Source organism: Leishmania infantum, chromosome 27 (assembly GCF_000002875.2).
Source record: "Leishmania infantum JPCM5 genome chromosome 27".
Lineage (NCBI taxonomy): Eukaryota > Euglenozoa > Kinetoplastea > Trypanosomatida > Trypanosomatidae > Leishmania > Leishmania infantum.
Window position 1 is genome coordinate 994,158 of NC_009411.2, and position 22,516 is coordinate 1,016,673.

General features: G+C 59.9%; 13 protein-coding genes across 13 annotated transcripts; all 13 read left to right on the forward strand.

The window, feature by feature from the left end:
- Nucleotides 1-1,136: 1,136 nt before the first annotated feature.
- On the forward strand, nucleotides 1,137-2,606 carry LINJ_27_2290 (sucrose hydrolase-like protein; the record flags this gene model as incomplete). The annotated part of the gene is made up of 1 exon (XM_001466432.1): nucleotides 1,137-2,606. One exon carries the CDS (start codon nucleotides 1,137-1,139, stop codon nucleotides 2,604-2,606), a length of 1,470 nt encoding a protein of 489 aa, XP_001466469.1.
- Nucleotides 2,607-3,411: 805 nt separating this feature from the next.
- Nucleotides 3,412-4,074, forward strand: LINJ_27_2300 (putative vesicle-associated membrane protein (vamp); the record flags this gene model as incomplete). Its single annotated transcript, XM_001466433.1, has 1 exon — nucleotides 3,412-4,074. One exon carries the CDS (start codon nucleotides 3,412-3,414, stop codon nucleotides 4,072-4,074), a length of 663 nt encoding a protein of 220 aa, XP_001466470.1.
- Nucleotides 4,075-4,485: 411 nt separating this feature from the next.
- Nucleotides 4,486-5,640, forward strand: LINJ_27_2310 (conserved hypothetical protein; the record flags this gene model as incomplete). Its single annotated transcript, XM_001466434.1, has 1 exon — nucleotides 4,486-5,640. The coding sequence occupies one exon, from the start codon at nucleotides 4,486-4,488 to the stop codon at nucleotides 5,638-5,640; it is 1,155 nt and encodes a 384-aa protein (XP_001466471.1).
- Nucleotides 5,641-6,107: 467 nt separating this feature from the next.
- On the forward strand, nucleotides 6,108-6,569 carry LINJ_27_2320 (conserved hypothetical protein; the record flags this gene model as incomplete). The annotated part of the gene is made up of 1 exon (XM_001466435.1): nucleotides 6,108-6,569. One exon carries the CDS (start codon nucleotides 6,108-6,110, stop codon nucleotides 6,567-6,569), a length of 462 nt encoding a protein of 153 aa, XP_001466472.1.
- Nucleotides 6,570-6,854: 285 nt separating this feature from the next.
- LINJ_27_2330 (hypothetical protein, unknown function) lies at nucleotides 6,855-7,244 on the forward strand (the record flags this gene model as incomplete). Its single annotated transcript, XM_003392616.1, has 1 exon — nucleotides 6,855-7,244. One exon carries the CDS (start codon nucleotides 6,855-6,857, stop codon nucleotides 7,242-7,244), a length of 390 nt encoding a protein of 129 aa, XP_003392664.1.
- Nucleotides 7,245-7,860: 616 nt separating this feature from the next.
- On the forward strand, nucleotides 7,861-9,327 carry LINJ_27_2340 (putative TPR-repeat protein; the record flags this gene model as incomplete). Its single annotated transcript, XM_001466436.1, has 1 exon — nucleotides 7,861-9,327. The coding sequence occupies one exon, from the start codon at nucleotides 7,861-7,863 to the stop codon at nucleotides 9,325-9,327; it is 1,467 nt and encodes a 488-aa protein (XP_001466473.1).
- A 979-nt stretch (nucleotides 9,328-10,306) lies between these two features.
- Nucleotides 10,307-11,497, forward strand: LINJ_27_2350 (putative heat shock protein DNAJ; the record flags this gene model as incomplete). The annotated part of the gene is made up of 1 exon (XM_001466437.1): nucleotides 10,307-11,497. One exon carries the CDS (start codon nucleotides 10,307-10,309, stop codon nucleotides 11,495-11,497), a length of 1,191 nt encoding a protein of 396 aa, XP_001466474.1.
- A 2,086-nt stretch (nucleotides 11,498-13,583) lies between these two features.
- Nucleotides 13,584-14,702, forward strand: LINJ_27_2360 (aldo-keto reductase-like protein; the record flags this gene model as incomplete). Its single annotated transcript, XM_001466438.1, has 1 exon — nucleotides 13,584-14,702. One exon carries the CDS (start codon nucleotides 13,584-13,586, stop codon nucleotides 14,700-14,702), a length of 1,119 nt encoding a protein of 372 aa, XP_001466475.1.
- Nucleotides 14,703-15,186: 484 nt separating this feature from the next.
- LINJ_27_2370 (conserved hypothetical protein) lies at nucleotides 15,187-16,029 on the forward strand (the record flags this gene model as incomplete). The annotated part of the gene is made up of 1 exon (XM_001466439.1): nucleotides 15,187-16,029. One exon carries the CDS (start codon nucleotides 15,187-15,189, stop codon nucleotides 16,027-16,029), a length of 843 nt encoding a protein of 280 aa, XP_001466476.1.
- Nucleotides 16,030-16,649: 620 nt separating this feature from the next.
- Nucleotides 16,650-18,362, forward strand: LINJ_27_2380 (conserved hypothetical protein; the record flags this gene model as incomplete). Its single annotated transcript, XM_001466440.1, has 1 exon — nucleotides 16,650-18,362. One exon carries the CDS (start codon nucleotides 16,650-16,652, stop codon nucleotides 18,360-18,362), a length of 1,713 nt encoding a protein of 570 aa, XP_001466477.1.
- A 438-nt stretch (nucleotides 18,363-18,800) lies between these two features.
- LINJ_27_2390 (putative 3-oxoacyl-ACP reductase) lies at nucleotides 18,801-19,526 on the forward strand (the record flags this gene model as incomplete). The annotated part of the gene is made up of 1 exon (XM_001466441.1): nucleotides 18,801-19,526. One exon carries the CDS (start codon nucleotides 18,801-18,803, stop codon nucleotides 19,524-19,526), a length of 726 nt encoding a protein of 241 aa, XP_001466478.1.
- A 534-nt stretch (nucleotides 19,527-20,060) lies between these two features.
- LINJ_27_2400 (conserved hypothetical protein) lies at nucleotides 20,061-21,404 on the forward strand (the record flags this gene model as incomplete). Its single annotated transcript, XM_001466442.1, has 1 exon — nucleotides 20,061-21,404. One exon carries the CDS (start codon nucleotides 20,061-20,063, stop codon nucleotides 21,402-21,404), a length of 1,344 nt encoding a protein of 447 aa, XP_001466479.1.
- A 735-nt stretch (nucleotides 21,405-22,139) lies between these two features.
- On the forward strand, nucleotides 22,140-22,514 carry LINJ_27_2410 (putative protein kinase; the record flags this gene model as incomplete). Its single annotated transcript, XM_001466443.2, has 1 exon — nucleotides 22,140-22,514. A coding segment is annotated over one exon (375 nt), but the record flags the coding sequence as incomplete, so codon positions are not given.
- Nucleotides 22,515-22,516: the final 2 nt, after the last annotated feature.

The following is a 22,516-nucleotide window of genomic DNA, read 5'->3' on the forward strand; positions in this document are numbered from 1 at the left end:
TCTCGGTTGCCGTGTGTGTCATTGCCCTGCAGAGAGGGCGGAACAGGGGGGTGGAGGTGGGAATAGGGGGGGGGGCACGATTTCCACCGCCAAAGTCTCTCCCTACGGGAACACGCCAATAGGCATGCCCTTTGACTGTAAGTTACAGTCAAGCAATACGGCGGCTTACCTCCGCCACCCGACCCGGCAACCAGCTGCGCCCAACCGCGCGGCTCGTTGTCGGGTCCTTGCCCTTTTTTCACTGCGACCCTCAAAGACAGCGTACGCCAGTCCAACGATTTCATCTTGGTTTACGGGGCGTGGGTGAAGCGGGGGTGGGTGGTCGTGGGGCTGCTTGGTGGGCAGCTGGGTGTGTGTTGCGTTTCGTGGGTCTTTGCCCGTTGCTGTGTTTCATGGCCTTGTGGGGCAGGTGGGTTGCTGTAAAGATTGTTGTGGCGGTTGGTTGGGTCCGCGCGTTGGGGCGCCCTTTGCGTGCTCGGCGTTGGGTGGCTTATGGCGGTGGCTGCGGGCTTTTTTGGTTGTGCGTTCGGGTTGGAGGGGGCTTTTTTGGGGCGGTGGTGTCGGGCGGGGCTCGCGGCGGTTGGGGGGGGGGTTCCGCGGATAACCCCTGGCGGCCGCCGCCCTTGGAGGCGGAGGCAAAAAGGCCCCTCCCCGGGTGGCCAGGGGGGTGGTTTGCGAAGGGGGAAGCGGGCTGGCGGAAGTTTCGGCCCTTTTTCGTGAACCGTCTGGCTCGCTTTCGGAATGTCGTGTGTGTGAGTTGCGGCTTGGGGGAGCAGATCCCCGCACGGATGGCACCGTTCGTACGTCATGGGGGGGGGGTGGCGGTGCCGTCAGAGTTTTATGTGGTGAAGTAGCGGCTCGCCTTGCGTGACCGTTCTTGTCGACGCTCTTTGGGAGGATCTCGAGTGTGATGCTGGGCCATTTGGCGCGCGTGGCGCCACGGGGGAAGGCAATAGAATCCACCTTTGCACCTTCATCGAGCAACGGCGTCCGTGCGAAAAGAAAAACAAGTGTGTCTGTCATTCCCTCTCTTGGATCATTTGAGCGCAACTTTTCGGCGCTGTTTGTCCTTCTTTTCTTCTTTCCTCCTCTCTCTTTAAGAAACCGAACCCCTGCCGCGCGTAGCAGTTCCTTCAATGTCACACGAACAGCGGATTGAAGAGGCGAACAACGCCGTGCTGGCGATCCGCAAAAGTGTCGACAAGGAGTTTTACCCGCACTATCACATTGCCCCTTATGCCCGCTCCATGAGTGCGCCATGTGGCATGATCTACTTTAAGGGTCTCTATCACGTCTTTTATCAGCATCAACCATTTGCCGAAGAGTCGGGCCCGATGCACTGGGGTCATTCCACGAGCGAGAATATGATTCACTGGCGGCACCACCCCATCGCGCTCGCACCCGGAGAGGACTGGGACCGCGATGGCTGCTTCTGTGGCAGCTCGGTCGCGTACGATGATCGACTCTATGTATTTTACACTGGCCACCATTGGCTCACTGATATTGCTGATGATAGCCAAATATATCAGGTTCAGTGCCTGGCTATCAGCGAAAACGGGTTTAACTTTGAGAAGCGAGGCATCGTAGTAAAGCCGCCAGCCGGCTTCTCCCATTTCCGGGACCCGTACGTGTGGTTTCAGGATGGGCGGTGGTGGATGGTGTGCGGCGGTCGCGACTCCAAGGACCAGGGCCAACTTCTCCTGTACAGCACCGATGACCTGGAGGATTGGGATGACAGCACATTCATGATTCTATCCAAGTCGGAGGACCGTAATGTGTACATGTGGGAGCACCCTTGCTTTTTCCCTCTGCAGCGTCACCAGATGCTCATGTTCTCGCCGCAAGGTATGCAACCTGAAGATTACATGTTCCGCAACCGGTACCAAACAGGGCTTCTGATGGGTCTGTGGAGACCGAACGCGACCTTTAGCGTCACCTCCGCGTTCAAGAAGCTGGACCTCGGCCACGACTTTTACTGCGCTCAGACCTTCCTAACGCGCGACGGCCGGCGTGTGTTCATTGGCTGGCTGGACATGTGGGACACGAACATGCCCACAAAGCAGCACCATTGGACCGGCATGCTCTCTCTGCCTCGCGTCCTCCTTGTCGACGAAGCTACTGGCAGAATTCGTACACCCCCCATCAAGGAGCTGGAGAGTATACGTGGCAACCACCAATACCTACCGCGGCAGACTGTGCGCGACAATTCGCAGGTTCGGTTACTATTCGACTGCACGTCTTACGAGGTACGCGTGCTGTTTGACATGGAAAAAAGCACGGCGGAAAAGTACGGCCTGTGGCTCGGTAGAGGCCTAGAGATCTACGTCGATGAGCAAAGCAAGCGTCTCGTGGTAAACCGCCACTACCCCAACTACGGCATTAGCGGATACCGCAGCTACGCGCTGCCGGCGCAGGCTCTTCTGCTAGTGCACGCGTACTTTGACATGTCTAGCGTAGAAGTCTTTGTGAACGAAGGCGAGGCCGTGCTGAGTACCCGCATTTATCCGGCGCGCAAGGATCGGACGCTTTCTCTCTTTGCAGCCAATGGTACCGCCCACATCACGCGAGGTGATATTTGGGCGCTGAACCAGTCAGTTATGCAGTAGTTGTTCTTCGAGTAATTTCAACCTGACAGCGACGTAGAAACGGTAGGAAATATATAAAACAATGGAAAGTGAGGACTCTGAAGCGAGACGAGGCCAAATGTTTTTTTTTTGGTTCTAGTATATGTACATCTATCAGGTGCTGTCAACGAATGATGGGAACTACCACGTAAGTAGGGCAAAACCGTTTCTTGGACTAGGCTGGCAGCGTCGAATTTCCTTGCTTTCGCTTTTTTCTTTCGTTTCACGCCGCCTCATCTGTGATGCTTATAGACGCACCCATATCACATTATTATTATTTTCTGCGTTACGTTTTCACTTTTGTTGCTATCATCTGACATGACACATGTGAAGCATATAGGCGACAAAAGAAGCGAAAAATAAGCTTGCGCGCGCGCTGCTTTGTCTTTTGCATTTTTTTGTTTTCCAATTCTTCCTATGGCTTTGCTACGGGCCGCCGTTCTCTGACGCGTGCTTTCCCCCTCTGTTTTGCTTGCGTGTCTCCCTCGTTTTCCCTCTACCAAAGGCTCTTTGTAAGATTTGCTGATCAGCTTCGAAAGCAAAAATACACATAGAAGGACAAAAAAGAGTAACCGTCGCCGTTTGACCGTTTCGAAAGTCACCTGATGGGCAGTCACCAATTTGCACCGCTTCGTTCAGCAAGTAGCGGCGTCGAGAATCGCCCCGATGCAAGTTTGCTACTCATTAGCATCTTCCTCAACCCAACTCTATCTGTTGCTCTGCAGTTTTTTTTTTTGCATCTGCTCCTCTTTCTCACACTCCACACATTTGTTTTGGGGCTTTAGCGATGCCTATAAGTAGCTCCCTGGTGGCCTTTGAGCGGGTCATCATCGCGGAGGAGAGCGTCTCGCCGTCTTTAGCGCCGGCGCTGCAAAAGATGCTGGGCCTGCTTCCTCGCCACGACGCGAAGGTGAGCTATCAGCTCGAGCAGGACGTGTTTCACTTCTTCATCGAGAACGACATTGTTTACGCCTGCACCACCTCGGGTCACTACGAGAACCGCATCGTCTTTGGTTTTCTCCTCCACATCAAGGATGCATTCAAGGCATCCTTCGCCGGCAGAGCTGACCGCTATCCACACCACGCTGACCTGACTCCCGAAAACTGCCACGGCTTTTCTTCTACTCTAGCCTCCTCCCGCAAAACGTTTAACGAGAGCCCTCAAGAGGATAAGGTTTGCCGAATCAAGGAGCAGCTGAACGCAACGCGCGAGGTGATGCTCCAGAACCTGGATAGTATTATCGAACGTGGCGACCGCATCGACACTTTGTGCGACCGCGCCGAACTCCTGCGCGACGAGGCGCAATGCTTCCACTCTAACGCACGCTCTCTCAAGCATGCCGTTTTGATGCACAAAATTAATATCATCATCGGTGTCGTTATCTTTCTTGCCATTCTTGCCCTCATCATCACGTTTAGCGTCTGCGGCATTGACTTTAAGAAATGCTAGCTAGATGCATTTTTTTTTGTGAGCGGCTTTTCCCTATGCGACACGTACATGGCGCGGTGCTTTTTTTTTGCCTTTGCTTCTCTCTCTACTTCCTTGCTGCTCACTTGGAGTTCGCTCTCCCTTTCTCTCTTTCCGATATCTCGTCATGGTCCCTTCTGCTTTTCTCTATTGCCTAGGGCTCGATTAGAAACAAAGACAAATGAAAAGGATTTTTCGGCTAAATCTACCGAGGCCGGCAAAAGTGGATCTTGATGTCGCATTCCTGCGCTTCTCTTTCTCTCCGCTTTCGCTTCCACTTCCACTTTCCCCTCCTCTTCTCTCTCTTCGCAACTCTTTCGAACGATTCTTCACTTCACAGCACATTGTTGCCCTTGTCTGACTCTTCCAAGCACTTTCTACGCGCTAATTATCATGCCTTCCGCAGCGACGCTCTCGATCGACGCGCACAAGTGGACTGAGACGATCGAGGCGGCAGGCACTGACTGCCTCTGCTCTGCTGTCTCTGCGAAGAACATTACCCATGTCCTGTCGACCGCCACGGTACGAGCGCCGCAGAAGCATCTTTGCGCCGCGGTGAGCAACTTTGTGCCAGCGATGCTAGAGAACCTTCACGGCGTCTCGATCTTGACAGCGCTGGTGCGCTATGGCACCACGGCGACCGTTGAGCAAATTGCCAGCAAACTCAGTGCAGCGGACGAGGGCGTATGGTCGTTCATGGCTGCTCCAAAGAAGGAGCTGACCAAATGCCTGTCGCACCTGCTTGAGCGGATGGTGTACCGGGAGGACTGCACCGGCGAGTCCTACAACGCACTTTTGGGCCGGCTGAAGGCTGTCAAGAAGCAGTCGCTGATGACCTCTTCCTTTACACTGCCCGCCGCTGCTCGCCTCGCGCTGGTGGATGACGCATTCGCTACAGGGCTCCTGTCCTCGAGTGAAGCGCAGAAGGCGTTGGGCAAGTCGTGTCAGCACGCCGCCACCGCCGCAGCCGCGGAGGAGTTTTGCCGCATACTATTTGAGAGGCCAAAGGACAAGGCAGCCGGTGACTTTGTTTGGAAAGCTCTGGCGGCTAGCATGAAGGCAGACGCCAAGGCGCACCCACGCGAGGCCATTCTCGCCCTCCTCGCGGCGCACGGACCCGTGCCGCTGGTGAACAAGATGGCCGACGCGATGGCACAGTGGTCGACGGTGCGCGAACTGTGCACCCGTGACTCTTACGCGCACATTGTCGCCCGCCTGCTGGAGCGCTGCGACGACGAGAGGGCCGGCAACAGGTTGGTCGCTGCCGTCATCATGCAAGAGGCGGACGTGACAGAGCGGGTGGGCGCGCGCAAGGCGGCCCAGCACCATCTCCTGGCAGTGCTCGCAGCGAAGTCCAGCTACGCGCAGACCCTAGAGAAGCGTCTTGGTACCTCGCAGACGAAGCGCCTGGCGGCGGCGAAGGTACGCTTCGCAAACGCCACGCAGTCGAAGGCGACCACGACGCAGCAGGCGATCCTCGAGAAGCTGAAGAAGCTACACAGCACCACCACTTCCTCCGTCGCCGGGACGAAGCGCGCGCGTGAGTGACTTCTGCGCGAAGTGACGGGAGGGAGTGGCGACGGAACCATTGTAGTTATTCGATGACCGTTTGTGGTTTCTTTTTTTCGATAAGGTATGCCGATTCCATTAATGCGCGCCTCCCGCATCCTTCCCCTCCGTGTGCAGAGCGCCTCTTAAGATTTCGGCAGCACGCCGAAAACAAAACATAGGCAGCGACATGCGCACAAACAAACGGAAGCCTCAGGCCGTGCGCGGCGTGGCAAGACAAAAGAAGACGAAACAAAAACAGGGCGGCGTGCTGGTGCAGCTGCATTAGTGTGTGTGTGCGCGCGCGCCCGTGTACGTTCTCCCCTCCACTTCCCGCATCGCCTTCCCACGACTCTTCTCTCCCTTTTCTTTTCGTTTCTGTCGTTCCGCTCACTGCGCATGAGTGTGTGTGGCCGTACAAGTGCGGGCGCTTCCGTGCTAGCCTCTCCTTCCGCTCGCCCTGCACCATGAAGCGCTTGCAGCCGGTGTGCCCGGCGGCGGTGGTGCCGGGCTGCGGGGCAGCGATGCAGTACAGTCGTCGCTGGAATCTGCTGGAGCACCGTACGAAGGGGTCCCCGTACATGAAGCACCTCGACCTCTACGCCCGCCGCGACCCCCAGCTTGCCCCATATCTGCTGAGGGAGGTGGACATCGAGTACAAGCGCAAATGCCGCAAAGTCTCTTTCCTAGTGTGGGTCGTCGTCTTCACCGTGGCCGTTGCGTGGCAGACCCGAATGCAGGGGGAGACGCTGCACTACATGCGCTTGTACGCCTCCTACGTCCGCGCCGAGCAGGATGCGAGGGACGAAGACAACATCAAGCGACGCAAGGCGTTCGTGGGCGTCATGAACGTTGTGAAGGACGCCTTTGACCGCGATCAACGCTGGACCGCCGCTGATGAAGCGAAGGCGCTAAAGGAGCTGCGGTGAAGGAGCTGCAGGTGTGTCTGTGTGCCGGCCTTCACAGTTCGTCCCCTTTTTTTCCTGTTCTAAATCCAGTCGCGAATAAAAAAGGCAAAAGTGAGATTGACTCTCCCTCCCTCCCTATTGTGAGCGGGATGGTGCCCCTCCCCTTCCCTTGCGTTTCTTGAATTCCTCTCCCGTGGTGGTTCTGCTGTTATTCTTCGAGACAGAGGGGACTGATGAGCAGCCATGTGATTGTTGCCCCTCCCTGTCCACTCTCTTCCTCCCTCCTCACTGCCGCATGTTGGGTGCATGATATCTTATTCTTTCAAGTACCTCTCTCTCTTAGCCGTCCACACGATGCTGTATACTATTACACTCGCGCTGATCACATTCGCCTCCACCTTCATGGTAGCGGACACAGTGGCGAACATATGGCAGCTGCTGAACAGCGGACGTGTCGCCCTCATCTCCTATAGCGTCTGGATGGCCGCCCTCACGCTGACAGTATTGGGCGCGGACTGGCTGACGACACTCGGCTTTGTGCACGCGTTGATCTTCGTCGCATGCTGGTGGCTTGTCCGCGATGGGGATAATCCCGCGCATTCATCCCCCAGTCGCGACGACTACGTGCGCTTCCCTGTGACGGTCTACGTGCCTGCCTTCGTGGTGCTGTACTTCCTTCAGGGTTGGCTGCAGTGACCATGGCGGCTGACGATACCACGTAGACACAGAAGGATAAAAAAGGAAGCGTTCTTGCTGGCGTGTCTGCCTGATCGTGTGTGTGCATGGGTGACACTGTGCACGTGTGTGTGTGTGTGTAGCCCTCTGCACATGACAGAGGTGTCTAGTGGTCGGGGTGCGCAAGGTTTTGCAGCTGGAAGCCGGCGAATTTGAAGTCTCCTTGCTTTCTCGTTCTCCACTCATACCCACAGTAAAGCGGGTTGAAACTACGAAAACGCATAGCACATATAACTGCCTTCATCGTGTGCCTCTCCGTCTCTTTCTCTCTCCTTACCCGTGCTTATGTGTGTGTGTGTGTGTGTGTGTGTGTGTGTGTGTGCGCCTGCACACACGGGAGCCTCTCCGCGTCTCCATTCTCTTCCTGCGGTGCGAATGGGAGCAGCGATAGACATCCCCGCCCGGCCACTCCTTCCTTTCGGCTTCCTCCCTTTCCGCTGCCCTGCCCTCGACAGCATGCTCAGAGCACTCATCAGCCGTCCTCCGTACAGCATCATCACCTACTACACACAAACCATAGAAATTCAGCTTGATCACTCGCGCCCTTTCTCCACACACCCCCACTGAGTTGTTGAAGATGGATCGAAGCGTGGCGGAGGCCATCCGGCAGCAGTCCGACGATCTTCGGGATGAGCTCAAGGAGCTGGAGCAGTGGGAAGACGCCATGCAGGCGCGGGAGATGGCCAAGGCACAGCGCAAGGTGCCTTTGCCAACCAGCGCAGCCGCAGCCGAGCCACCCATTCGAGGAACGGTGCCGTCGCTGAAGGAGGCGATACGGCAGCAGCAGCAACAGGCGCGGGCAGCTGGCGCCAGTGGCGATGCCGCTGCTGAAGCTATGGCAGACCCGATTCAGCGAGCCAAAGACAAGGGCAACGCACTTTTCCAGAGCGGCCATTTGCAGGAGGCGGTGGCGGCCTACACCGTCGGCATCGACCTCGACCCAGCCAGCGCTACGACACACGTCCTGTACGCGAACCGGGCCATGTGCTACCTCAAGCTGGGCCAGTGGACGGCTGCAGAGAAGGATGCGACGACGTGCGTGCACATGAACACCGGGTATGCCAAGGCGTACTACCGACGCGCCGTGGCGCGCAAGCAGCTCGGCAAGCTGCGCGAGGCTCGCGCAGATCTTGAGGCAGTGCTCGCCCTCGCTCCCAAGGACGTCAGCGCTCAGCAGGAGATGGAAAGCGTGACGAAGGCGCTGCAGGCGAAGCGAGCCGCGGCGTCGCAGGCCACCACCACCGCTGCTACTACTAAGAAGAAGCGAATCGCTATCGAGGAGGTCGACAGCGAAGGCGATGAAGCGGCGGCCGAGGCACCAGCGATGTCGGCCTCCCAGTTGCCAACGGAGGAGGACCTGCATCAGGCCTGCATCGAGGAGGACATGCGCAGGCTGGCGGCGGCGCGAAAGGCGAACGAGGAGCAGATGCGACAGGAGTCACAGCGCGAGGCCGCTGCGCAGGCCAAGCGGCAGCGTCGCCATGAGCGCGTGGAGATTATTGAGGAGGAGGAGCACTCCCCCACAGAGGAAAAGAAGACGGCACCCTCGCCTGCCACATCTGCCCCCGCGGTGGAGCAGACGCCACCGCTGCCGACGTCATCTCCTCCAGCCTCCTCGTCGCCCTCATCCACATCCGCCGCCACACGCCCACGCGCACGCCCCCCCATCGCCAAGGAGAGCCTCACCACACCCAAGTCCTTTAGTGAATTCGAGCGGCGCTTTCGCGAGCTGGTCCAGCAGCCGGAACTGCGCGACCATTACGTGCGGCTGCTCGACCCCACCACCATGGCGAAGCTCTTTGGCAGCAATATGTCGCCCGAGATGCTTCTCGGCATCCTGCAAGCCATCAAGACCTTCAACGCCACGACTGCCCTGCAGTACGCCAAAGGGCTGTGCCAGGTGAGTCGCGTAGAGGACGTGGCTCTCTTTTTCGATGCACAAGAGAAAGCAGTCGTGCAAGATGTGCTGGACCTCCTACGCTCAGCCCCTGGCACTCCAGCCAAGGATATCCAACAGATCGAACGCAAACTGAAGCCCTTGTAGGCAGCAGCAGCAAGGGGAGGGGCGAATGTGTGTGTGTGTGTGGGCTCTCATCAACACCATCAAACGAGCTGAGCTATTTCATGTTACTTGGGGAGGGGACAACACACACGCATATATACATACATGCACGCGCACATGCACGCATCGGCAGCTGGTGGCAGTATGCATGTACGCACGCGTGTGTGTGCGCGCGCATCTGAGCTCCGCTTTTCACCTCGTGGTATTCGTTTTCTCTTCCTCTTTTGTTTCTCTTCGGTGACGTCCACGTCGTGGATACGTCTGCGTGTTTGTCGGCGGCTGCCTGTGCGTGTGCGCGTGCGTTTCGTTTGGGGTCACACTCCCGCTCGCATTCGTCATCGCCGTTCACTCCTCTATTCGTTTTCATTATTTTCACCCTCAGGCGACGCTCCGAGGCGTCGCAACGGCTGGTAGCACAGCGCGCAATGCCGTTAATGGCCCCCCATGCGTGGGATGCCTATGCGTGTGTCGGAAGAGCACGCTTCACCGATGCTCTTTCGCTGTCGCCTACATCTCTCTCTCTCTCACATCCTTCCTTTGTTTCTCTCGTTCTTTTTCCCTTACGCACACGCGCACATGCGCACGCAGAAGTCATAGAGGAACGCGCCACCGCATCATCTCTCCCACCTCCCCCTCCGCCATTGACTGCCGTAACACATACGAAAGCTAAAATTTCAGTTGCGTCCGTGTGCCTCTGCGTGCGAGGAGTTTGCGTCTGCAGACATCCTCCCTCATTCCACGAGACAAACTTGCCTCACTAAACTCTCTCTTCTTGCGGCTGTCTACGTCGGTGTTTGTGTGTGTCATCATCGTTGTTCTTCTCGCTGCTGCTGCGGCTGCTGTTTGCATATTCCTGCGTGCTTGCTATCCAACAGGTTAGCGCTGCACTCTTCCCTCCCCCTCTTCTCGTTCCCGAATAGAGAAACTTATTCATCCTTGCCTCATCCACCTCCCCTACACAATGGTGAAGGAGACCGGCTATTACAACGCCCTCGGCGTGAGCCCCGATGCGAGCGAGGATGAGATTAAGCGTGCCTATCGGAAGTTGGCACTCAAGTACCATCCAGACAAGAACACGGAACCCGGTGCGCAGGAGAAGTTTAAGGAGGTGTCTGTCGCATACGAGTGCCTGTCGGACCCCGAAAAGCGCAAGCGCTATGACCAGTTCGGCAAGGACGCGGTGGAGATGCAGGGCGGCGGCGTCGACCCAAGCGACATCTTCGCGAGCTTCTTCGGGGGTGGCAGCCGCCCGCGCGGCGAGCCGAAGCCGAAGGACATTGTGCACGAGCTGCCGGTTCCACTGGAGGCTTTCTACTGCGGCAAGACCATCAAGCTCGCCATCACCCGCGACCGCCTGTGCACGCAGTGCAGCGGCACCGGCTCCAAGGTCGCTGGCGTGAGTGCCACATGCAAGGACTGCGGCGGCCGAGGTGTGCGGATGATGACTCGCCAGCTGCAGCCCGGGTTTATTCAGCAGATACAAACTGCGTGCCCGGTGTGCAAGGGCAAGGGCACGAACCTGCGAGAGGAGGACAAGTGCGTCAGCTGCCGTGGCCAGCAGATCATCAAGGACAAGAAGGTGTTCGAGGTGATGGTGGAGAAGGGCATGCACCGCGGCGACAGCGTCACCTTCAGCGGGGAGGGCGACCAGATTCCTGGCGTCAAGCTCTCCGGCGACATCATCATCATCCTGGACCAGAAGCCGCACCAGGCCTTTATCCGAAAGGGCGACCATCTCTTCCTGGAGCAAACCATCTCCCTCGCCGAGGCGCTCACGGGTTTCTCGCTGAACATTACCCAGCTCGACGGCCGCGAGCTCGCCATCTCCTCCACCGCCGGCACCATCATCGACCCCGCCAATATGTACAGCGTGAGCCGCGAGGGTATGCCGGTTGCCCACACCGGCGGCATGGAGCGCGGCGACCTCATCATTCGCTTCAAAGTCGTCTTTCCAAAGACGCTGAGGCAGGGGTGTGTGCCAGAGCTGCGCAAGATGCTGGGCTACCCGCAGCAACCCCCGTTCAAGGACGGCGCCGAGCAGTACACGTTGCAGGAGTCGCACATCGACCTCGAGAAGGAGGCACGCCGTAACGCCTATGACGACGATGGCGACCAGCCGCGCGTGCAGACGGCCGGGTGCGCGCAGCAGTGATGGTGGCAACTACGCGCCAAGGGGTGCGTGCGGCCCGCTGATGTGGCAACAGGAGGAGTCGCGGCGCCAGACACGGCGGCGCCTGTCCCGAGAAAGAATGGGAGAAGAAGTCGTTGGAAAAGATGGAGAGGATGGGAGGAGGGACGGCAGGTGAGCAATGGAGAGAGAGCGAGACTCAGAGAGGGCTTGAGTGACTCACACAAACACCGACACACACACACACAGAGGGACACGTGCCAGCGTCACCTCCTGTTATGCGTCACGGTCCAGGCTTGTGCAAGCGATGGCTGTGGCGTGCGTCTTCTTGTGCGCGTGTGTGTGAGGGCGGTTGAGCGTGCGGGCGCGTGGTGGGCGCCGGGATATGTATGTGTGTGTGCGTGAGGAGGAAAGGTGAGGAGACGCCTCCACGCGCTGCTGCTGCCACCGCGACAACTCCAAAGTGCTCTTATGCTTCTCTGCTGCTCTGCTCTTTCGGGTGCCTCTCCCTCCTTCCGGTCGCCGTACAGGCGCACGCACCGTCTGTGCTCCTTTTCACTCTTACAGGCACACATGCACACGGGGCTGGTGGACACGCCCTGTGCATGCGTGTGCATGCCTATGTACGTGTGTGTGTGTGCGTGTACTCGCCTTATTTCTCTCTCATTTCGCTCTATTTTTGTTTTTTTTCTCGTTTTTGTGTGTGTTTTTTTTCGTCGTTCCCTTTCTCTCGTTATGGGCCGTCGCTGATGAACCGTTGTGAATAGCTGCCTCACCCTCTTGGGGTGTGACCTCGTGTGCGTGCGCGCGTGCGTGTTATGCGTGCGTGTGTGCGCACGCAAGAATCAGAAACGGAAAACAAAGCAGAGGGCAAAAGGGGGGTGGAGGGGGCGCGCACACACACGCATACCCCCCCCCCCAACACACACACACACACACACACACACACACGTCCATGAGCATATGCGCATCTAGAGACTCACGTTTTTTTCCCCGCACATACTTGCGCATCACCATCAGCCTCAGCGCATACGCATCGTGTGCCATGCCTGCTGCCTCCTGTGACGTTGGAGCGGCGTTGGGCGATGTTGAGCGCATGAGCACAGCCCGGCCTGCTTGACACACACACACACACACACACACACACACATGCGTGAAGGCGGCACGGAGAGGAGAAACTTGTGAGGCGGCATGGTGAGCGCGGGAAGTGTGGTGGTGGTGGGTGGGACCCAGAGAACATTGAAGTGCCAGACGGTGCAACTGCCGCTCTTTGCTCTCTTTCGTCCCTCTACCTCCCTCACTGTGGGGTGTACTTGTGCGTGTGGCTGCTGATGCGACTCGGTCCGTTGTGTGACACACGCGTTGCTCTCTCTCTCTGTCTTTTTCTGGTACATGCACACGTGTATACATGTGTGCATGCATGCGTGTCTGCGGCAAAGGAATGAGACGTGGACGAGAAAGGAAAAGAAGAAAGCGAAAGCTCCTTAACTTTTTATATATATCGTGTGTGCTCCCTCTCCGCCTGCCTCCGTCTAGCGTGTGCTGTGATAAGCTTTAAGAACATGGTAAACAGAGAGAGAGAGAGATGAACCAGCACGAGCACATGCGAACACCTGCACACATACGCCGCGGGATGGTGAATAGGTGGAGATGCGGTTGCCGTGCTGGTGGCGTTGCATGCGCAGCGTGCCAACACCTCTCCTTCCGCTCTGCCTCACAGCTCAAACAACCAAGGCGGCGCACGCGCCTTTTTGCGTGTGCGTGTAAGGCTGCGGGGTAGAGCGGAAGTGCGCTGCGTGGATGGGGACGCCAGGCAGCGTCAAACGGGCGCCACCGAACACCCCCTCCCTTTCGACTATCGCTGTTCCTCCGCCTCCTCCCTGACGCCCGCATGACGGCATGTACGCAGGCACGCATTCGCGCGTGCTGCTTTTGTGTACCGTACACGTGTGCCTTCTTCCACCGCGTCCTCTGCCCTCTTCCCCTCCTCTGTGTGTTGTGTCTGCATATCGTCGGATCCAGTACAGCCGTGGCGAGGCACTCAACCACCCTCTTCTCCGTACACCACCTCCGCCCACTCTCATACACACATACTCGAATCCGGCCTCGTATGTCCGCCAACGTGCTGGCGTATCGTCCACTGGCTGGGCCGGTGATCGCCATCACGCACCGCATTGCCATGCGTGACAGCCGCACAATACCACAGCTCGGTTTTGGCACGTATCGCCTGCCCGCCTCGAAGGCCACTGATGCCGTCGCTTTTGCACTCTCCTGCGGCTACCGTCACGTGGACTGCGCCAAGGCGTACGGCAACGAGGCTGCCGTCGGGGCGGCGCTCGCACAGGCGCTGCGCACCCGGTGCACCCGCCGCGAGGACCTTTTCGTTACGTCGAAGCTGTGGCCGACGGACCAGCACCCCGACCACGTCGAGGCCGCCTGCCGCGCCACCCTCGCAGCATTGCAGCTCGACTACCTCGACCTGTACCTTATCCACTGGCCTGTGTGCATGCGGCACACGCCGCATTGGACCTCAGACGAGGACCGCTACCCCCGCCACCGCGACGGCACCCCCGCCATCGACACCTCGGTGACGTTGCTCGACACGTGGACGGCCATGAACAGGCTGGTGGACTGTGGACTGGTGAAGTCGATTGGGCTGGCCAACTGCACCACCGCCCATGTGAACGACCTCGTGAAGGCGGTCGCAGAGGCGAAACTAGCCCACCTGCCCGTACTCAACCAAGTCGAGCACCACCCCGGTATCGTGGACGGCGATCTGATAGGCTGCCTCGGCTCCCACGACATGCTGATGGCGGCCTACTGCCCACTCGGCATGCCGACCCGTGACACCCCGCCGGGCTTCCAGTCCCTCCTGGACGACCCCGTACTGCGGTCGCTGAGCGCGTTCAGCGGCTTCAGCCCGGCGCGACTTTTGCTGAACTGGAACGTCGACCGCCACAACGTCGTGATCGTGAAGTCCGCCAACCAGGAGCACATCAAGTCTAACGCCAAGGCAGCACGCTTCGCGCTAGACGACCGGACGCGGCTGGTGCTGAACAACTACCACCTCCTCGTGCGCAACTTCCGCGTCATGAATCCGACGCACTTTAGCGCTGACGGCGCGACGCCGTTTTTCGCAGCTGAGGATGCGCGCTTGCAACGCGAAATCGACGCCTACAGGTCGACAAGGACGGGAACGACGACAACGCCGCCATCGCCGCGTTCTTGACCGGGAGGGCAAGTACATCAGTATATATGCGTGTGCGTGCGTCTGTGCCCCCCTCTCGATGTTCGGGGTAGATGATGTGGCCGAGCGCGTGTATGCCGGTGCGTATGTGCTTGTGCGCTTCACACAGTCCCTCGAGCATATCTCCATCCTCTCTTTGTGCCCGGTGCATGTGCCGTGCACTGCGCTTCGGCGTGACAGCCGGTGCCCCTGCGTCTCGTGCGACGCTCCCAGCCTGTAGTGATGATAACGGTGATGCGTGTGCGTGTGCGTGTGCGCAGCGCCCGTTGACACTTGTGTCTTCACCTCTGCATCCTTCTTTCTTCTCTCTCGCCGTTCTCTGCCAGAAGATACCAGACCATACATGCATATGTATATACATGTGCTTGTGTGTGTGTGCACGCATCCCCCATCTTGCATTATCTGCAGGCGCACACGTAAGCCCTTCGCCCTTCTCTGTCCATATCGCGCGCAAGACCGCATCAGCATGAAAACGTGCAAGACAGGCATCAAGAAAGTGAGGGACGTCTCAGAGGCGACGACACTCGTGCTGGACTGGTTCGAGCGGCACAACAAGCCAGCCACACCGCAGTCGCTGGCGGATGCGCTGGGGAGCCGTGTGGCCAAGCCGCTCCTACAGAAAATCTTGGAGCAGCTGCACGCCGAAGAGAAGCTTCATGTGAAGGATATGAAGAAGATGCGCTTCTACTACTTGCGCGTGCTGCCTCTGTCGGACGCCAACGGGGCTACCACGACTGAGCAGCACAGCGAGCTCGAGGACGATGCAGCCGCCACCACCGGCGAACGAGGAGACGCGGTGGGCGCACCAGAGGTATGCGGTGGGGCAGAGACGTGTGCGGAATCACCAGCAGATACGCATGCGGCGCTGCTTCACGCCGTGGCCATCTCCGCCGTGCAGCTTTCAGAGAGGAGTCGCCGCCTCACTCGCTGGCGCGGGTGGCCCTCGTCGACGGAGCGAGCAGCCAAGTATGCAGATCTCGCGCGCGAAGTCTGTGAACTTAGGAACAGCCTAGAGCGCCTCCAGTCGAGGCACGCCGGGGAGTCAGCGGAAGCGCACAGTGGCGGCTCATGGACATCGCGTGTGCGCCGTGCAGTGTGCCGGTACCGGCGCGCTCGGCGCCACTGGGTGCAGCGCAAGGACTGGGCCATGTGCTTGCTAGAGGCAACGGCGGGCGACGCCCACACCCCTGTGCAGGCTGCGGCGCTCTTGGGCTGCACGACGGATGCGGAGGCCGGTGTCTCCTTCGAAGACACGGCGGTGGCGCTGCCAGCTCCACTCCTGCGCGAGTTGAGTCTCTCGCAACGCTGATGATGCGAGAAGCAGAAGGCAAAGAAAGACACACACATACACACACACACATACACCAGCGGAACAACGGCGCCCTCCGCTCCCACCGCACATCTCCTGCGTCTCTCTTGCTCAACGCGTAGTGAGCGCCGCCGCCCCCTTTTTTTTTGCTGCGTAATGACTGCTGCCCCTGCTGCTGCCCCGTGAACCCCGCAAACGAACCCTCACTCTGCCCCTCCACTTCCTTTCCGTTATACCTCATCGACGCGGAGCGGAGGGGCAGGGGCTCTGCCGCCGTGTGCTGGACGCAAGCACAGGAGATGCGCGCGCTTATCTTTTCCGCGCCCCTGCCTCCACACACGCAAAACCCCTCTCACTCTCTTCACGTATGCGTCTGCTCATCTGCATCCGCCATGCTGCCGCTTCTCTCTCCCTTTCTCGCACGTGTGCGCGTCTCCAATGGGGCTCTCGTGTGCCGCCTTACGGGACAGGAGAAGCCTTTAGCACCGGCGGCTGCCCGATCATCCCGTCCCTCCCTTTACCACCCACTCGACCATCGTCATCGCACGTATCGGCCTTGCCCCCCCCCCCCCCCGCTCTTGTATCCTGTTGCAAGTACCCGTCATACCTACGTTGAGTGAATGGCGAGTGAGGCGTCCATGTATGTCGACAGCGAGGAGGCCATGCCGCTACCGGAGCGCTTTCAACAGCTGCGGCACAGCCTCCACGGACACTGGGGCACCACTGCGGAGGCGGACCTGCTGCGGGCCATGCAGCAACTGCACACGCGTCTCGTTGCTCGCAGTGCACAGACGCACCGACGAGTCGAGGAGCTCAGCCAGCGCGTCACCGCTGCACAGGTGTCCCTGGCCAACGCGCTCAACGCGCTGAAGCTGCTCTCTCAGCACCAGTTCGTGCAGCATCGCATCGCCACGGAGGATCTCCAGCAGCGACAGCGCGCAGTCGCGGGGTCAAGCAGCGAGGAGGCGGATGGCGGGAGCAGCGACGGCACGGTGAGCCCTAATCGAGCCCTCACCACTTCGCTCTCCACTCACACGACGAAGGAAGCGGCGGTGCGTCGTCGCATGCACGACTATGTGGAGATGTGCAAGGAGTCGCTCGCAGAGGAGGGTGTGCGGGTGCCGCTCTGTCCCGGTGACGTCGCAGAGTTGGCGGCCGAAAGCCCTTATGCCCACCGCCGCCTGTGTGGGCTTATAGGCACACCGGCCTTCCTGTACGATGCGGACATTGGGTGTAGGCGAGGAGCGGATATGATGAACGCAGCGGCGGTGAAGCAGCGTCAGTCGCCACAGCCACAGCCCGCCTGCCTCCCTGCCGCTGCACCTCCTGCCGTTGTCACTGGAGTTTTCTCTGCGTCGGCTAAGCCCCTCTTTCCACCGAGCGCCGCGGCGAAGGCTTCCGTGCCGCCGCCGCATGCGACAGCCACAGGCGCGGTTGCACCTCCAGCAAAGGCACCGCGAGCTCAGAGCAGCGTCGTTCCTCCGCCCACTGCGGCAAAGTCGGCACCCGCAAAGAAGGAGCGGCAGCAGGCGCTGTTCAGCTCCTCCTCGTCTTCTGCGTCGTCGTCGGCGGCCTCGCCGTCTGCTGCCGTGACACCGGCTGCGAAGTCGTCTCCGCCATTGACCAAACGCGGTGCTGCTGCACTGGCGCGTCCGCCAAAGTCTGCGCCGGCCAAGAAGGGTGCGCGCAACTTGTTCGGCTCCTCATCCTCCTCCGTGAGGAGCAACAGCGTTAGTAGTGCTTGCGCTGAGGCAGCGAAGCGCGCGGCATACTCGCCGACATCGTCAGACCTCTCGTCCAGTGACGACTCGAGGCCACCGCCAGCGGCGGCGCGCAAGGCCAACAACCCGTCGCCGCCGCCTCTCGCGGCCACTACAACTTCGCCGCCTCGTGCGGCTTCAGCCTCGTCTCACTCTTCCCAAGGATCATCAGCGTTGTCTGGTACGCCGGCATCGCTGCTCCCGAAGTCGACACCGGCATCGCCGGCTACTGGTACCCCGGCGCTACCAGCAACGCCCCCGCCAGCGCCGCCACCGCCATCTTCAGCAGCGCCAGCGGCTTATGCACCGCCACCAGCGTCACCTTCACCGCCTCCCCCTCCCCCACCTGCTGCCGCGAGCGCACCTGCAGCTGTGTTACCACCGCCACCACCGGTGTTTCTATTCGATACAGTGTCCGCCATGGGTGCGCCGGCACCACTTCCACAGGTTGCGGCGGTACAGGTCTCAGTGCCTCAGTCCGCCACCCCACCGTCTCGCACGGCTGCAGGTCCACAGCCGCCGCGGCGAGGCGGCAAAGTGCTGAGTACGTCATCGGATGACGACGCTGAATGATGAGGTCTCTGCAGGGGCGGCGGTGGCTGATGACAGCCATCGTCAGCGTGGCCGGCTGCGCCCTGGGCTTCTTTTTAACATGCTTGTGCGCTATGCTTGCCTTAGCGAGGCCTGCCACTCGTTGACAAGCGCCCAACCTGTCTTACCCCCCCCCCCCTCTGGAGGCTGTGAAGCGGCGCTCTGTGCCTCAGCCTTCCCCCAAACCATCTCGCATACGTAACACACACACACACACACACACATCTATACATATGCATGTGTGTGTGTGTGCGTGTGTGTGTGTATGCGTACCCGTGACGCACACCTACATTCCCCTCGCGCTCCCTACCCGCTCACTCTTCTCCTAACCGCGTCTTTTCTGCAGCCACAGCGACATCAGCGGGACGCCCGAGACAGAGACACACACGCACAGATACCGTTTCTCTGAAGCCGCCCAACATGGTGTGGAATGTGCGTGGCAAGGTGGGCGTCATCACCGGTGCTTCCTGCGCCCTCGGCCGCGAAATCATGGAGAGGCTGGCCAGCCAGCATCAGATGAAGCTGGCGTGTGTCTCTCGCAAGCCGCTTGCCACACCGCTGCCTGCTGGCTGCGCGGCTTTTGTGGCCGACGTGAGTCGCGGCGACGACTGCGACGCCCTCATGAAATCGGTTCAGCGTGAGCTTGGCGCGGTGTCGCTTCTCATCAACTGCGCCGGCGTTACACTCAGCAAGGTCCACGTGATGTGCACCGACGACGACTACGCGGCTGTCATGGATACAAACCTGAAGGGTGCGCTGCAGGTGACGCGTGCGGCGCTGCGGCATGGCGGATTGCTCAAACTGCAGGATGGGGCCGTGCTGCACATAGGCTCTGTGGCGGGTGTGGTGGGCAACGAGGGGCAGGTGCTGTACAGCGCGTCCAAGGCTGCCCTCAGCGGGGCGGTCAAGTCGTGGGCGCTTGAGTATGGCCCGCGCAACATCCGCTTCAACGTGGTCGCACCGGGCCTCATCGATGGGGAAGGCATGGCCACGACACTGACCGAGGGGCAGAAGCAACGTTGGCGTGATGACTGTCCGCTCAAGCGGCTTGCCACCGCTTCGGAGGTGGCAGACATGGCCGTGGCCGTGGCGCTGTGCCGCTACATGAATGGGCAGACAATCGCCGTCGATGGCGGCTTATCGTGACGTGTGAGAGATGACACGTTCACACGACTGTCTGTGTACGCGCCATTTACAGGTCTCTGCAGGTGCTTCACCATGTATGGGGTGCGTAAACAGCGATGCATTTACACGGCGCTCTTACGTGTTTTCTCCTCTGCAGTGGATGAGGCCATCACCACAACTTGTGATGCGGGGTGGGTGGTGCGACAGCAGCTGCAGCGGAGGCGACGGAAGCCGCTGCACCTCAGGCCGCCTCTCTCTCTCGGGGCTACCGGTGATGCCTACGGGCTTCCTCAGCCACAAACGCCGCCCTTCTCCAGACATCCCACTCTTTCTCTACACTGCTGCCTTGTAAATCCGCTGGCCCTTCCACCCTCTCCCGTTCTCTTCTCTACACCCCGCAGACCATGCAAGTGCCGAGGCACACACACACACACACACACACACGCACGCACAAGCACGAGCGTAAGAATCGCAGGACGCACCACCCGCCGCACCTGTTTCTCGTCCGCCCCATACACGCCAAGTGACTTGTCCAAAGGAGAGTTTGTCGCTCTCATGCAAGCTCTGCCTCAAGTGCTCGATGACCGACGGCAGCGGCTGCAGGTGCACGAGAACACTATCGTGCAAGATGCCACGCAGAAGATGAACGTCACGGTACAGCAGCTCTACGCCTGCTCGGCTGATATTCGGCAATGCAGTGACGTTATTGAGGGATCCGTGCTGGTGCTGGGCGTACACACTGCGCACACGCTCCTAACCCAGCTCAGCCGCTCACTCAAGTCCATTGAAGCCGTGATGGACGCCTGGCGCACCACGGCGACCGTGTATCAGGAGCACTTCACACAGTGCCGCCAATTCATGGCGTCCATGGACCAGGCTTACGCGGGCATGAAGGAGAGACGCAAAACTGCGGAGACGGAGCTGCGGGCGCTGCGCGCGGAACGGGACCGAAAGGAGCAGGCCTACGACGCGGCGGTGCTGTATGTGCAACGAGTCTTGGCTGAGCACACGCAGTGGCAGGAGGCACACAGCTACAACACGCAGCGCTGGCCCATGACGGACGCCTGCGAGGAGGCTCTCGCGGTGCTGCACGCGGTGCGAGCGGGATCGTCTGCCGGCAACTCAGACCGCCGCAGCCGAAAGGATGGCGATATCGGACGCGAAGAGGTGCCGCTGTCTCTCAAGGACGACACCAGCGGCAGTGTGGGTGAGGTGTCCCGCTCGTGCTGCGCTAGTTTTGTGTCGCCGTCGCCGCTACCCGCGTTATGCGAGTGGGCGCCAGTTGTCTCGTCATCCACGGCCAACTCGAGCGAGGCGAGCGGGGATGTGGCGCGGCGTTGGTGCACCGCGATGGCTGGCCGACTCGGTGCCACTCAACCGTCTTTGCACTTTGCGTATGTGCCTCCTGCGGAGGAGGTGCAGCTGCTGCGCGAGGTGCTGGCGATGGGCACTGGGAGCTCTTCCCTCATGAAGGACATTCAATCCGCACAAGCACGCCTCGACGAACGCCGCACGCAGGTGCGCAGAGTGTGCGCTCGCAGTCTCGATTCCTTGCACGCGATGCGGCAGGAGATGAGGATACTGAGGACGCACCTGCAGCACTTGCTCGACAGCCAGACCCCGTTCATGTCTATGGGCGAGGAACTACTAAGCCGCGTGCGCACGCACATGGAGGTGGAGGTGGCGAGACGAGTCGCCGCTATCACCGCCTCTACCGCCACGACCTTTACCACCGCGCCGTCTCCCGCCGGTGACTCTCAGAGCGGCATCGGCTCCATGCCGCGTTTGAGCAGCTACTCGGTGAGTTATGTGGCTATCCCGTCGTCAGGGCTCAGCGAGGTCGCCGAAAGCGGTGGCGACACGGCCTCTGAAGGCTGGACATGGATGGCGGATGCGTGATGACCTACAGAGCTAGACAGCGATGCGCTCTTGTGCCCTCGTTCTCCTCTGTCTCCCCATGTGCGCGTGCCTACGGTGGTGGCAGGAGCGCACCGGTGGCAAGAATATCGGCCCCCATGCACACAGGTCGACACACACACGCACACACACACCAACACGTCGGAGTGCGTACTCGTATGTAAAGAATAAATTCGGTTTTCCTTTTCTATTGTGAAATCTTTGGAGCCTGAGTGTGTGCTGGTGGTCGTGGCTGCCGGGAGGAGTGGGTGGGTGAGGGGGGGGGCGTGCGCCACCGCCGCCACGGCGGCTTCTCCCCTCTCCCCCCTCACTCCCCGCCCGTCGTGCGATCTCATGCCCGCTTTTCTTCCTCTTATGTCTCTGTCTCGTTCTGCCTTTGCCTCTCCTCACTGGAACGTGTGCCCACCGACGCCTGCGCTCCGATGCCCCCGACTCACTCACCGCCTCACACACCGCCGCTGCTGGTCTGACCGGTGCCATCATCTGCTCTATGGCGCTCTGTTTTCCGCCTTCTTCTCCCCCTCAAAGCACAGACAGACACAGAGCGAGACCGCAGCCGACACTCACACGATTTTGTGACGACTACGAGTGTGCGCCTGCTACGGCGAGCAACATCACTGCCACAGACCTCAAAGAGAAGGAAGGCGCGTGCACACCCACCCACCCATACACACATACACATCAAGCGGTCCGCGTCCGTGCCTTCGCTCGTTTGCCATGTCCCTCGACGCCGATTACGAGGTGGAAAGCTACGCGTTCGTGGCGGGGTGCCGAGTGAAAGTGTACCGCTGCACGCACCGCAGCACCGGTGCCAAGCGCGCCGTGAAGGTGTACCACACCGCAGCGATGGACAGCCGGCGCGCCGCCATGGCGGTCGAGGAGGGCACGTTGGCCAAGTCGCTCCCAGCGGCGCCGCAGCTCGTGCGCGTCTTCGACGTCTATGTGGAGGTGGAGCGCGTGTCGATTGTGATGGAGTACATGGAGCACGGCTCCCTCTACCAACGGATCACCACCTGCGGCCCTTTGGCGGAGACTGAGGCTCGTGACGTGGCGCGGCACATTCTCACTGGTCTCGCCCTCCTGCACGCCAACAA